This window comes from Dicentrarchus labrax, unplaced genomic scaffold, assembly GCF_905237075.1.
Source record: "Dicentrarchus labrax unplaced genomic scaffold, dlabrax2021, whole genome shotgun sequence".
In the NCBI taxonomy this organism is placed as follows: domain Eukaryota; kingdom Metazoa; phylum Chordata; class Actinopteri; family Moronidae; genus Dicentrarchus; species Dicentrarchus labrax.
Window position 1 is genome coordinate 25,070,356 of NW_026136718.1, and position 14,798 is coordinate 25,085,153.

General features: G+C 38.9%; 1 protein-coding gene across 2 annotated transcripts; it reads right to left on the reverse strand.

The window, feature by feature from the left end:
• Positions 1 to 506: 506 nt before the first annotated feature.
• On the reverse strand, positions 507 to 14,190 carry inpp5d (inositol polyphosphate-5-phosphatase D). 2 transcript variants are annotated; one of them, XM_051376654.1, is made up of 28 exons: positions 13,862 to 14,190; positions 13,296 to 13,359; positions 10,561 to 10,696; positions 10,337 to 10,457; positions 10,012 to 10,152; positions 9,833 to 9,923; positions 9,660 to 9,737; positions 9,475 to 9,552; positions 9,268 to 9,391; positions 8,561 to 8,667; positions 7,829 to 7,931; positions 7,545 to 7,741; positions 7,342 to 7,459; positions 7,151 to 7,247; positions 5,961 to 6,099; positions 5,401 to 5,509; positions 5,160 to 5,248; positions 4,281 to 4,362; positions 3,630 to 3,719; positions 3,421 to 3,531; positions 3,236 to 3,315; positions 3,064 to 3,151; positions 2,836 to 2,982; positions 2,682 to 2,745; positions 2,391 to 2,594; positions 2,125 to 2,243; positions 1,192 to 1,497; positions 507 to 1,109 (listed from the first exon to the last, which is right to left on the reverse strand). In XM_051376654.1, exons 1-28 carry the CDS (start codon positions 13,999 to 14,001, stop codon positions 1,090 to 1,092), a joined length of 3,243 nt encoding a protein of 1,080 aa, XP_051232614.1. In that variant the 5' UTR covers positions 14,002 to 14,190; the 3' UTR covers positions 507 to 1,089. The 2 variants fall into 2 exon arrangements, with proteins under 2 accessions (XP_051232614.1, XP_051232615.1); XM_051376655.1 differs by having other exon boundaries at positions 1,192 to 1,494; positions 13,862 to 14,189.
• Between the last annotated feature and the right edge of the window lie 608 nt (positions 14,191 to 14,798).

Here is a 14,798-nt window from a genome sequence, read left to right on the forward strand (position 1 = left end):
AAGTAGAGTTTGGAGGGATGTCTGAAAAAGATTTACCACATTTTGTCGATTAAAGGTCTTCTTTCGTCTCAGAATCCCTAAGGTTTACCTTTTGACCCCATGGAAGGTCCTGACCCCCAGGTTGGGAACCACTGTACTAGACGATATCTGTCTGGGAACAGAGAGACCTCCTCAGTCCCCCTGACAGGATTTGACAGAACTACCAATGATAAGGGGAATAACACATAGTAAAAAAAAGTCATAGTAATTTCATTCAGTTTAAAGGGAGAAGGAACCATTATGTAATCTATGAAAGCAAAGTGCCGCTCAGCTTTACTCAAATCTGAACGAACAAAATAACAAGAAAATGTAGGAGTTGATGACTATATATTTTTCCAATACCATCAAGTAGAACATCCTCTATGATTTAAATATGTTAACTATACATATATATACTTTATCTCACCCTGCATGCAGTTCTCTTAGGCAACAGCAGATGGAAGCAAATGATTGGAGTACTAGATTGGTCTCTATTGCAGACTTTTTATTTACAGTTTCACAGGCAATGATTGTCACAAAAATCTGAAATGACAAAGTCTTATCAAGCTGATATTTGAATTTATTTGAGCATTTATTGTACACCTTCAAGACAAATATAACAATGTCTGTGCAAGATAATACTGTGCGGTGAAAACATTCATCAGCTAATGTATAGTGTAAAACTCTACATGGAATATAACATAATTATTTATAAGAGTTTAATTTCAAACCTACTTTGTAACGCAAGCTTAGCAGAAGTCTGAAGATATGAAAAGTTTGACATTTTGTAAAATACACTTTTTGTTTCCTTGCAGAGAATTAGATGATGAAGATAATATGAAGCTACAGACAGGAAACCCTAAGCTTAGCTCTGAGTCTCTGAGCCAGGCTAGCTGTTACTGGTCTTAGTTTTCTCACCTAAATGTAGAAAAGTTAAGAGTAAAGTAGTAGTATAGTATACTAAAGAGTCAGAGTCACTGGCTGAAGGAATTTCTTTCTATTAAATGCAAATTCCAAAAATGCAGAGCAGGAAGCTGTACAGTCAGTGCTGACCATCACTGCAGCCTGGTCTCACTTCACAGAACGGCCCACTGAAAAAAGACAGAGTTTGCATCATCATATGTATTATAATTTAATAAGTCTTGCCATGAGAGGAGCAGGAGTTTTCCTTACTGTCTTTGTGAGGCAGAGGCTGGCCAGGTCTTGCTGGCGGTCTCTGTTTGCTGGGGAGTTCAGAGCTGTCTCTGTAGTCTCTGGGTTTGGTGGTCTGGGGCTCCGGCACGCCCGGCCGCGACTTGGAAGGTAAAGGAGGCCGGTTTTGGGCCACCCCACCTTCCGAGCGCGAGGGCACCACTGGTTTCTTGTGCGTTGAGGGATACAAGGCGATGGGGGTAGGAGGCTGAGGTTTGGTCTCGGAGCAGGTGTAGGAGCGGTTGCGTGGAGTGGGCAACGGGGGGCGATCAGGGTCTCCTTCTGCTGCTTTGAAGGTTGTAAAGATAGGAACTGGTGTCAGGGTTCAAACAGAGTACAATTCGAGCACTTTTCAAGGTACCTAAACCAAAAAAATCCAAACTGGAAGCCTTTATCATCACAGCTGAATTGTTACTTAACTGTCACATTGGTGCATCGACATAAGAGCTCAAGATGCAATTGCCCCAATTATAAAAGTGTGCATCGGATACAATTTGGGATGAACTCCGAAGGCATCGTTTCTAACATCTTTGCATTGGTAAAAAAAACTATTGGTAGTTGCTTCATATGTATCTTTAATGTATGGGATTGTTGGCAATGCATCAAAATGTGTATCGCATTGGTCTCTGTTCATATGAACTTGATTATCATTATAATCTGCTAATTTACAGAGTGAGAGATCAACAGAGGACTTTTCTAGCTATCAGTGATGAGTGAACACGCCAGGAGACGACAAACAAATATGAGGACGAGATTGTTTCATTTCAAATATGAAAAGACTAGGTCTACATGAGAGATTGTGTTGATGAACCACCAGATTAGGCTGAGGCATTTTTAAAGGAAAATATTCAAATTGCACACATACGGTTAAAATTAAGCATTTTACAAACAAATTTTGCGAGACTTTGTACGCACCCTGTGGTGGAAGGTGGTCCTTTTGCTGATGGTCTTGGGCCTTGCCCCAACCATGTGCTTTTCCCATTGAACCGTATAACGGATTGTCAAACATCTCTGACACCTTTTCGCCCTCACCCCTAGGAAAGAAGGGATCAGTTTGTAAAGCTTCTTTTTCTCTTTCTGCTGAATCATATAAGCTGTTAAAGTTCTGTTATTTACTGAGTTTGAACACTGAGTTTCTATGATACGTATAGAGTCACATTGCACCAGAAGCAGGCACTTACATAGGGTTTGAAGATTTTCCTGTGGGACTGCGTGTGCCAACATCATAACCACCTTTCTTGGATTCTTTACCCCCTTGCCCGGCAGTTGGAATATTTTTTGGTGGCATGCTGTAACTCCAACCTTTATCTATCACATTGCCCCTTTGGAGGGACACTTCCATGTAACTGGGGTTAGAAATATCATGAGCTTGGGTGGTGGAAAACCTGTCAACCAGAACACAGCAAAATATCACACCAGAGAAGTGACGTTTGAGATGTTTTTAAGTAACTACAAGTGAAAAGAAATCTTACTTGTTTAGGTCAGCGCCTTTGCCTTTTGTTGTGACAGTGTCATCTCTTTCAATTTTGATGAAATCTGAAAACAGAGTAAAACAGGAAGTGATCCTACAAGAACTTAAGTAGAAAGTTTTTAATAAGTAAGTCCTGAGCTGATTTCCAAACTCACCATATAACTTCTCAGTGGTCTTGCCCTCCGAGGTGTCTAGCTGGATGCCGCCCGTCAGGGTGCCTGTCTTCTCTCCGTGGTGTGTCAGTGTGATATGAAACTCCGTGTGGCAGAACTGGGCAGCTCGCAGCGCAACACAACCCTCTCCTTTGGTAGTAAGACACCAGCAAACTGTAAGTACTGCTCAGCTCAATGCATCTGCATTACAAACGACATTACGCTCATTACCGTATGACTCGTCGGAGTCTGTCGACTTTATGCAGATGAGGATGTGCTGGTCCAAAAGGTACTCAGGGTCAGAGATGATAGGGATGAGCTGGAGAAGACAGAAAAGACAACAAATGATGATTGCGTGCCCAACAAGTCAAGTTCTACACTGAGAGCTCCTTCCTCACTTTACCTTAACTTGGTTGCTGAACCGAACTTTTATTGACCCCTCTGAGTGCTCTATGTTCTCTCCCTCTGAAGTCTTGACTGTTTCTGTAGACAATTAGAGAAATATTTGTATCGACCATCTCAGCACATTTTAAAGCAGAATCCAATAGAATCCAATGTGATACAGTCAATCATACAAATGAAACATACTCTCCAAGCAGCTGGAATGGTATTCGATGAAGAACTTGGTCTTTGATTTTGTCAACAAGGTGGCCACACAGTTCATTATCTGTATCCCGCCTTGAGGTGCACTGTTTGGACCTGAAATAGTTTGTAAACAGTGACATACGATGTCAAACTATAATTTTAGAGTGGATAACATAAAGTCATCTGCAGTGAGCCATAGATGGTGATCATACCTTGCTTGGAGACAAACTGTGAGGCTACTCCCACTTCAAACGAGGCGAATAACGGTGAGTGGTCACTTGTCATGATGTCATTAGTGCACCCTGCAAGTTGGAGAGTTTGAATGAATCTGTCTCATAAAGTATCATTAAAGGAGCGCTCTAGTAATTTTGCATTACAAGTTTGGGGACTCCCAAGAGACAGTCTTTTGTTAGACCCTCCCAAGCCTCCACTGTCTGTTAAAAAGTCTCGAGCCCAATCCGAGATAACCTAGTGACATTTTACTTAAGAAAGCTATTATATATTATAATACAAATGTTTTCACAGCTTAAGTTGTGCTCCTCATAACAAGCAAACTGAACTTCATGTGTAAAACTGGAGTGCCCCTTTAGAAACATATGTGAAAACACTAGTTAGTATTTATTTTCCATGTTACTACTAATATGAATTTCCTCGAAAGAAAAGTTCCATTCAAACCCAAGGAAACATTTATTATAGTACATTTATTATTGGAAACTTCCCATATTGGTTGAATTGTATGCTTGCCTGTAAAAAAATGTCATACTTTTTGCATGTTCAGCAGCTACCTAGTTCCTGTTTAGTTCTGCACAGTTCTTTGTAGAAACCTTCTTGGGAAATCTTCATTTTTGAGGGGAATTACTCACCATATGCTTGGCAGACAACATGAACCAGAGGGTAGGACTTCCGCAGGACACGATCACACCATGAGGGCAAGTTGTATTTTGTCTGAAGAGTAAATTCATCATACATACATTAATACTGAATATAACAGTTTTCACAGACAGGGCTTCTTGGTAATGTAAAGGTCCAGTGTGAAACATTTAGGAGGATCTATTGGCAGAAATGGATATAATATTCATAGGTATGTTTTCATTAGTGTAAAACCACCTGAAAATACGAAACGCTGTGTTTTCATTACCTTAGGATCAGCTGTTACAGCAGAGGGAACGGGTCCTCTTCTACAGAGGCCGCCATGTTGAACCTCCATGTTTCTACAGTAGCCCAGAAAGCACAAACCAAACACTGGCTCTAGATAGTGCTTTTCAAGTTTTTTACACGTTTGTCAGCTAATGTGGTTTCTCCTACACACTTGGAAGGCTGAGCTGTATTCAAATGGTTTCCCTCTGCAACTTCACCACTAGATGCCACTAAATCCTACACACTGGTCCTTTAAGCATTAAAAAGCCGCTGGGGGGTTGTGTATCATATGGTGGAAACATGATCAAATATTCTTGCTGGTATGTATCAACTGAAGAGATCTAAATCCATGAGGTTCTATATGTCTAGAAGAGTAATTGGTTCAATTGATCCTGGTACATGTGGATGAGTTGTACCATAAATGTTCTGTGAGCCTAACATATCTTCACAAGGACTTTTTGACCTAGATGGCTTAAAGCAAAACAAAATGTTCTGTGTCGACTGAGAGTTGTGTTCAATGTTGCAGTTGCTTTTAAGGGTTTGTGCACTGTGGTGACTGACAGGAGCCATACAGGAAAAAGACATCTGACTAAACATTAGCTTACCCCCGTGGCTTTGGCCTTTGTGTAGGCATACTTCTCTCGTGTGTCTCTTTCAAAGCGATATGTGGGTGCAAACGTGATTTCCTCTTCATCTACAATCAAAATAAAATTAATTCAATTTTTTTTTTTAAATTTATGCTGACAATTAATGAACGCATCAGACAATGGACAGAGCAGAGTTGGTATAGATAATCACTTACAGCATATTCTGTATTGTATTGATCAATATTCTCCATGTACTCACCGAAATGCAAGAAGACCTTCCCATCATTCCTTTCCATAGAGAGCTGGTCTCTACTGAGGAGTTCCTGGTACTGCTGCTGTTTGATCTTTGCCACAATGTTCTCAGCTTCCTGTGAAGGGAAACAGTGCAAAGTAGAGGGACTTTTCCTGCCTTAAAGTGTTAGCAGCTGAGTGCTCAGGCACTTGACAACCAGCTCTTTTATGCACAGCTCACTGAGTTACAGCACTGACAAGACAAATCTCATCAAATGTATATAGAAAGCTCATGAATCTGCATGTCGTTATTAAGAAGATTTATAAGCTGTGTGAAATGTTATATCAGTAATTCATTTGATGCCAAATACATACAGTATGTTACATCATATATTTGTTTTTGTGTCATTTCTATACAGCAAGCTGAATTCTTCACAACTTCTAATTACTTTTATTGTCTTTCTTTTTATCTTTATTTATATTTTTGTTTATATGTTTATTGTTATGCACCAATTTACCAAAGTAAATTCCTTGTATGTGAAAACCTACTTTGCAATAAACCCAATTCTGAGTCTGATTCGGACTTACTCCAGAAGGGAATTCAACACGGTAGTTCAAATCACCAAACCAGAAGAGGTGTGTGAACTGATGTGTGATGTCAAATGGATTGAGCTTCTTATCTGTAAGGTTCAGAAATCGCAGGATGCTGGTGTAGTTTTGATTGCGTCTGCAAATACAGAAAAAAATGACAGAAATATGATTTGAGGAACTGTTCGTGTGTTTTTATACATTTATGTATTTTATTTTGCAACACATAGACCAAGTCAGAGGTTCTTCAACAAAAAACAGTTAAAAAATATTTTAATAAAACAAAATAAAATGTGAACACTAGTTCCTACTATCACCTATATGAGTCTAGCAAATAACACGTATTGATGAAATTGGCTCTGTAATAGTGGTAGCTGATCAAAAATGCAAAGTTCTATGTAGATTACTGTATTACAAATGTACTGCCACCACTTAAAATCCTATTTAGCTTTACTGGTACATAATTTGACTGATATTTTATAAAAAATTAAATCAAAATGTGAAAATAAAATAAAATAAAGTTTTATACTTGTTTGTTAACCTCCAATCAGTCTTTTCCAGATTGTTGTTTCAACCTCAGTAGTAGTAAACCTTTCAAGGCAAATTATTTGTGAATTCCTCATGTCATGTAATGATTGTGCATTGTGTATGCTAACCCCGTCTCTCTTGTGTCTCAGAATCATCTCACCCCTGCCTGTCCTCCTGCCTGTCAACTTACATCTGCCAGCCACACGTTTCCCCACTCTGATAAGCTCAGATGAGTAATAGTAAAATGTATGAACTGTACTGTAAGCAGTAAAATTTTTGATAACCTTTTACTAACACATTGTCAGTTTTAGGGAAGTATTATCTGCAGAGCTTCCTTCCTGTTCCTCCACAACACTCCTCTGCTACCATAACTCCACAAAACACTTGCTTCTGCTACTAAAACGTATTCCTGTGAGGGCTAACTAACAAATAACTATAATAAGTGTATCAACAGTTTTATCAGCTCCATCTCTGTCTAGATTTTGGCAGGAGGAGGAGAGATTTTAGGAAGTTAATCAAATTGAAACTTTAACAGTGATAGGGACAAAAAAAGAGTTTGAGAAGTGAATCCCCAGCAGGAATTACACCCTTGGTTATATCTACACATCATTCTACTAATAAATTGAATCTTGGCTTTGTTAAAAGTGTAAACTGTTGCTCACCTGAGCTTTTTCTCACTTCCAGAGGTCAGGTGACTGTTGACAAAGCCAAAAGATGTACCGTTGAACATGAAGGACACCCCCACTGCTCCCTTGTTTCCTACAAAGCAAACATCCCAGTGAGCACTGATAGGTAATTGTTCAACTTTCATGACAGGTCATTAAATGGCTTGTGCGGAAGCGGAACTGCTTACCCAGAGTGTTGGCGATCCCCGTCTTCACACTGTCTGTAAAAATGTGGGAGATCCTGTTATCGTGCTCCGGTTTGGCCAGGACCACAATCCGAATGCTCCACAGAGTGTGGATCGCCACCTGGTTGTTAGAAGAAGACATGATGCACTACTGCTCTGCAGCTGCAGTCATTTGTAACTTTTTTTTCTTTGTCACAGTCACTCACCTGTTTAAAGCTGATGTTTGTGATGTTCCTCAGGACACCTTTCACTGTATCTGCCCACTCCCTCTCGCCCAAAGGATCCTCCTGAGTGCCAATGACATAAAAATCATGCGGGATGTGATCTGCGGTGTCGTCTCGTGTCTTCCCTTGGCCCTTACACTGAAACCAGGAGTTGAAGTTGTGGGGAGGACCGGCATTTCCTGTGCGGAGTATTTTATGTTAATGTTAAATTATTATTGTCATGAATTTAAATGCATTCAAACGATCTAAGGTGTTAACATTGTTACCCATGTTCCAGGTGCCAATAAACACTGTGATCATGTCTGGTTCAGGCTTTTCAGAGTGTTTGTTCTTCATTTGTTGAAGTAGTTGGCAAAATCCCTCTCTTTTCTGATGAAACATTAGACAAAAAATATTTCTGAGCACAACGAACACATTTAAACATTGTGAATTTCATTTGACTGAAACCCTAAAGCCCCTGAAAACGTGTTTTCTCAATCAGCTTCTTATTATATAAGAGATGGGCTTTTACACAAACCCACTATTTTTTGCCAAGGTTAGAACAGTTTGGTTTATTTTACATGAGATTTCTGTGTTTGCTCTTCTCTTTGGTTAAAAGTAGATGGCATAATATGTAAAAAGTCACATACTCCTCAGTCAGGATAAAGCAACAATTTGAATCAAACATTTTTGACAAATGTGGATTGATTGTTTATTGATGGCTAGTGAAATGCTAATGTTGGCATGTCACTTTCATTCATATTTAATGAATATTTAATGTTACAGATAAATACGTTTTTCTCGGCTCTGATTGGTTGTTTTCGTTTGTTCGTGGATTCGTATAAATGCCATTTGGAGCACTAGGAGGAGTCAGAGAACCTTGATTTTTTTTCACAGATTATTTGTCAGGATATAGAGAAAGTTTCAGCAAATATAACAAAATGTTACTTTTATAAAAAATTCCCTTGTGCATCTTTAAGCTAGATCATGAGAAAAATATAGCAAAAGATGTTTGTTACCTTTGTGTTATCAAACACAAACTCCTTACGCAAAATCTTCTCTTTCTCTGTCTCCACCATGATGTGAAGTTTGCCGAGCAGTTTCTGGGATTTCACCAACTGCAGGACTAAAAGAGATAAACACGGTACGTGATATAAAAATGAGCAGTGTTGATGGTTTACAGCAGTTATTAAAGGCTGGGTCTACAGCCTTGCTAGTGGCTCTGTTAAGGTATTCTTAGGAGCAGTGGTACTTTGAACTACATGCTAATGTCAGCGTGCTAACATGCTCACAATGACAATGAATGCTGAACTAGTATAATATTTATCAAGTTCACCATCTTGGTTGTGGTAGCAGCTTACAGTTGCTGATTAGCACTAAACACACAGTACAGAACCTGTGACCTGATGATGATGCTAGATGAATCTCCAAAGATATTATAACTCATCTTGAGGGAGAAATGAATGTCTCTACCAAATGTTATGGCAATCCATCCAATAATTCTCGAGACATTTAAGTAAAGAACAAAAATGACGGCTTCATGGTGCCCTTAAGCAAACATCAGGGGATCACCAAAGGCAGTGTGATACATCCTCTGGGGATCATGGCAATTTATTCAATAATTGTTGAGATATTTCAGTCTGGACCAAAGTGGTGGACCGAGCAACTGACCACTGCTAGGACCACAGTTAAAAATACAAAGGAACAGAGCGATGTGATTTCTTACTTTTGTTGTGTACAAAGTATTTGTCTTCAGGCCCATCTTTGGACTTCTTGAAGTAGAGCTTCCCACTTTCAACATCCACTTTCAGGAACATCTTTGTGGAAATACCCAGAGAATCTTGCTTGACCTGCAAGTTAAAGAAGACACTAATCAGATGTTTTATATAATTTCAAACATTTCATTTTCCTGTATTGTTATGCAGTAACGCACCTCGAACGTAACAACAGGTATGAGAGAATTCCTGTGGCCGCCTTCAGATCCAACAGACTCAAACATAGAACTTCTAGCCTGAAAAAAGAAATGGAGAAGTGCTTTGTCATCCATGACTGACATCATCTGTTGTCATGTCAATAACCAAGATTGTTCATGGTCTAAAATGAGCCACGGTACTTTACCTTATCTTCTATTGAGTAGAGCAGTTTTGTCAGCTGCTCGAGCCTTGAGGAAAAGGATTGACTAGCATCTGTAGACATCTGAAAATAAAGGTAATAATTCACGATGATAAACTTTTTTTGAGTGAGTTGATATTGATTGATTGATGCTGCAAAGGATCAAGGGTGCCACCCACTTGTTTTGAAAATTGTCCAATCCCTGGGGAGAGCTGTTGGTCCAGCACTCTGTGAAAGACCTCCAGGGCTGGCAAGATGCGGGAAATTTCACTGTCTCACAAAAAAAGATCAGAGCACGGTTAAAACAGCGCTATACATTGTAGTCTATATGATATATTCTGTTGACTGGTAGCTATACCTGTTTAGATTCTTGCATATTGCCTGTGTTAGCTTCTTTAGCCCGGGGAGGTAAGGATGACCATTCTGTAGATGTTCAGCATCTGAGCAGACTAAGTTCCTGAAGTAGTCCTGGATAGCCATTTGATGCTCCTCAGGTATTCTGGAAATATGAAACACAGGAGCACTTTAAACACACATTTCACACATCAGCTTCATCCAAGCACACCAATGTGTCAAATCACTGCCCATAATTGTAGGAATTATTGCATTGTACACAGTGTATCCTGCCAGCGTATTATTATCAGAAAAAATTGCATGATGAATTATGTGGCTGAGGACCATACGTGGACAAGTCCATATTCTGCAGTCTCATCAGGAAGGTGTCTGATAAGTTCTTGCAGGGCTGTTCACTATCTTTCACATCAAAATTCCTGGGTGGAAGCTGCGGTGGAAGAATATTGGATTCTGTAGGACAAAGACATGTAATATGTTCAGGAATTGTTTTATCTTTGACAGACACGTATTCTTTTTTAACATAATAGCCACTGCTCAGATGAAGTTGTTTGACCTGGCTCCTCGTCTACCTCCTCCTCTCTTTGGACAGGGTACTGCAGGTGTGTGACCAGTCCCATGTTGGGACTGTAATATGCCTCCACCAGCTCAGGCAGCATAGAGAAGAACCTGATAGGAACTCCTTCAGATGCCTGAAGAGCAGATCACATCAGACACATCATTCTCCTCAGACCACAGCAGAACTAAAATGTCATGCAGCCCTATTGCCATTGGTTTTCTTTTGGTCACTAAGTCTGGTGACGCAATTACTTCCCATGTGATGTCAGATATGTCTACTTGCACCGTCTGTGGCTTCTTCCAGCAGACAACAACTGCGTTCATGTTTTCAGCTAAGTTCCTCAAACAGTTGTATAGAGCAGTCTTAAGAGTTTCTTATGTACATCTCATTCAAAAGAATATATAATTCCCCATACGTTCCCTTGAATTTTTGTCATGAACTAAAATGGTTACATTTAAAGAATTACTGCTATTTTACACCCAAACATTGAGAACATAAAACCACAAATCTCACCTAATGCGAGAGACTGACTGTACCTACAGGTCCTGAAAATTCAGCTGCTGCACCTGATTGTCTCTGGTATTAAATCCTGTACTCGTCACACAGAATATTTAAGTTGTGTTGGACATTTTAGTGCCTTTATTTTGTTTGTATTTATCTTACATTATCGCATTGATCATTAGTTTCAAACACACAACCTATTAACCTATTTTATTATGTTAAAATGTTCAGACCATTTATAGACAGTAGATTTCACAGGTACAAACAGGAACCAGCAGCTTTCTGGACCACATATTATATATCACACAGCTGCACATTCTTGCCTTTACTTATAGCTTGTTTGGGCAGGAAACAGGTCTCTTTTGTCCCTACAAGTACACCACAAGTGATTACATGTATTAGAAAGTGACAGTGCTGATTTATTATCACGTCGAAGGAAATCTAACACACTGGTACTCCATCCCTGTGAATACTTGTCCAATTCAAGCACTGGCTCAGCACAATTTACCATTTTGGAACCACATGTGCAGTTGCTGTATATATATAAGCATGGTTATCATGCTTGTTTATCTAACAAATCAAAATTAAAAACCTAAAAACGTCTCAAATAATAAATGTGCATATTACCATATTATACACTTTTTTTCTTTAATTAATTCTATGCTCATGATAACTGTTTCTGGCTATACTGACTCACAAGCGCAGGCTACTTTCACTTCCTCCAGGTGGATGTAAGTCTTTTTTTTTTTATGTTTTACAACATATACCAACGGTTACAAATTCACTCTTCACCAGCCACCTATCACTTTTAAAATAGAGCTGCAATGGCCATCCATCAGTCTAGACTGACTGCAAAACATGAGTAAAGCTTTTGGCTTTTATTTTGCAGTAAAGCCCCGATATATGTTCTGACACTTTCTGTCGAGGCAAAGCTTGACACTGACAGACTATCCTCTAATTTGGTCAAGTTAGCAATGATAAATATGCAACAGTCAGTTAGACTTTCAAAATAAAGGTTGCTGAGAAACATTTCAGGTGACATTGCAGTTTGGTTAGGTTTAGGCACCAAACTACTTGGTTAGGGAAAAGATCATGGTTTAGGTTCAAATACAACCTGGTATCACGCCAAAGTGTGTAATACACACACTGGTCCACTGTGTACTCTTCATGCCTAGGCAAGGCAAAACGAGATATTGACACAGTATAACTGCAGGAAGAGTGTGTATTTTATGGATTTTTGTTTTCGGGATAACGGGCTGTTGCAGACATGGGCTTTTTTTTTACGATCACGGTTTTGAAAAAAGGGGCTGTAAGAACAATGGCATGGCAGCTACCTACAGTATTTTATATAACTTTAAATGTCAAGAAGTCACAGAAGTAGAGTTTGGGTCTAATGGAGGGATTTGCCATTTGAAAGTGGGTTGCAAGAGAGCTTTATTGCACCCTCACATAGTAAGTGAAGGATGTTTTATACATTCAAAGACTTATTGTGTCAATAATGGCCGCCAGTATTATTTACTGAATCCATATAATAAGATAATACTATGAACACAAGATTGCAATGTTGAATTTGATTTAAAAGCTCCTGTTTTGATAAAATGTGACTGATTCAACAATAAGACTAAAGGGCCGGTCACATTAAGAACAGTAACTATAACAATAGTGATGTGAGCATCCACACTGAGGAACGATAACATTGTGTAAACAGTGGCCCCAAAACGCTGCACACTGCAGCTGTGTTGACAGTTTAATAGTAAAATGTATATTGATTAATGCTGAATGTAGCACAAAGAAACAAATAGAAAGCCAGGAGGATACGGGTAATATGTCTCAGGTAAGATTATGTTTTTTATGTGTGTTTTGCAGCCTAAAATTGTTATACAAAATTGTATACCACAGTATTGTTCATCAAATAGCTCTGAAAGTGATCACAACGAAATCGTTCCCTGCTGTCGTTGTCGTTATTGTTGTGGTGAGTGAGTTAGAAAGATTTTAACGGATATATTTATAGTTATTGTTATAATTATAGTTACCCACATGTTTGACTCAATGACCATCCAAACGACAGGCAACCAACAGACATTGCTCTTCCTGGAGCCATGCCACTATGGTTAAAACTTATAAATAAACTTCCCATATGCTGTAAATAATTAACACTAACAATTCTACTACCATAATAATTCATCTGACATCAGACCAAAATGGTGGCTTATGTGAAACTGTCAACCCACCTGTACAGAGAGCTTCTTATCCTCATTTGGCAGGATTCTGTATGTGTACACACAGTTCTGGTATCTGTGTATAAAATAAATAAATGCAAATGTCTGTCACTGGAATATGACATGAAGATAGGGTAAAGAAACATGCTAGCTGATATAATCACTGTGTTCTGGATGCAATCAGAACACTAGGTAGCATTTTGCAAATTGCTCCATGAAAAATCATATGAGCTACAGAGGGCAAAGGGTGTTGCTGTGTGGCAGCACATTATGCAAATAAATGGGGAACTAGTCTTGCATTGCTATGCATGTGTGGAAAAAAAATGTGATACGTACATTTCAATACAAATTTGAACTTTGAATTACGTTACATTTAATATGCCCAAATGATGACGCTTTTTCTTAGACCTGATGCCAAAAACATTCAGAATAACAGCCATAGCCAGTCAGTTTTTCCTCCATTAATTTGGATCATACACAGCTCATATTGCATGTTATTAAGGCTTTTTGAATAGGCACAAGAATCATTGTCCACTTTACATCAATGCAATAGTTACAAACAAGTAATGTGTACTTACAAAACACAGAGGGCATACGCTCCCTGTATGGACTCACTGTCCCGGATAAGGAAGCTTCCATCTCTTGCTGCTTTGGAGAGTAGATCCTCAGCTTTTGATCGAGTTATATTACCATGGCACCAAGGTTGATAACTTGACATCCTGTTTCTCACACAAGAGTCTTGAGACTCAAGAGTTGCACATCAGCTCTCAAACTATATTCCAGCAAACTAAAGTAGACTCAGTTTTTATTTCTCGCTATTTTCATCTTTTCATGGTGCGCACTTTTAAGTTCTTTCTTTCACTTGTTCATCCTCTGCCTCTGAAAGCTGTAAAAGGAAGCTGCTATTACCACGGCTCTGAACTTCCTTATTTGACTTAAGTTAAAAGAGGAGGGCCCTGGTGCCTCTGCTCTGCCTGCTTTATGACAGATCCACAGAGCTGTAAATAGAAATACAGACTTTCGCTTGCTGAGTACAAATCTTTTTCACATTACTTTAATAATTAACAAGAATTCCTTCTTAAGTTTTTGTATACCCACTTGTTTATGTGAACTGTCCAGAGTGAAGTGAAGCCATTTGTAAAAACTTCGGTTGAAAGAAGTAAAAAAAGGGAAGTAACAAAAAAGACAAATATGATTACTGGTAAATTTGCTTGTGAATAAACATATATAATATATATATGAGAAGCCTAATTTGGGTTCCCAGATTAATTTGTTAATGCTCCAATCATCTCTGTCCTTTGATCAGGAATACAACAAGCACTCATATTTACCCAGAAGACCCAGCGTCTGACTGCTAACTGTTTAATTGTCTAATTTGAATCAGGAGAGCTAGGTGTATTCTGACAGGAAATATAAGTTTAGAATGGCTTGCCATGTTCATGTCATGTGATGGACAGGAAGTCTTGCAGAAATAAGTGGAGGAAAATAAGCCGCTCACAAACCACAACATGGGTC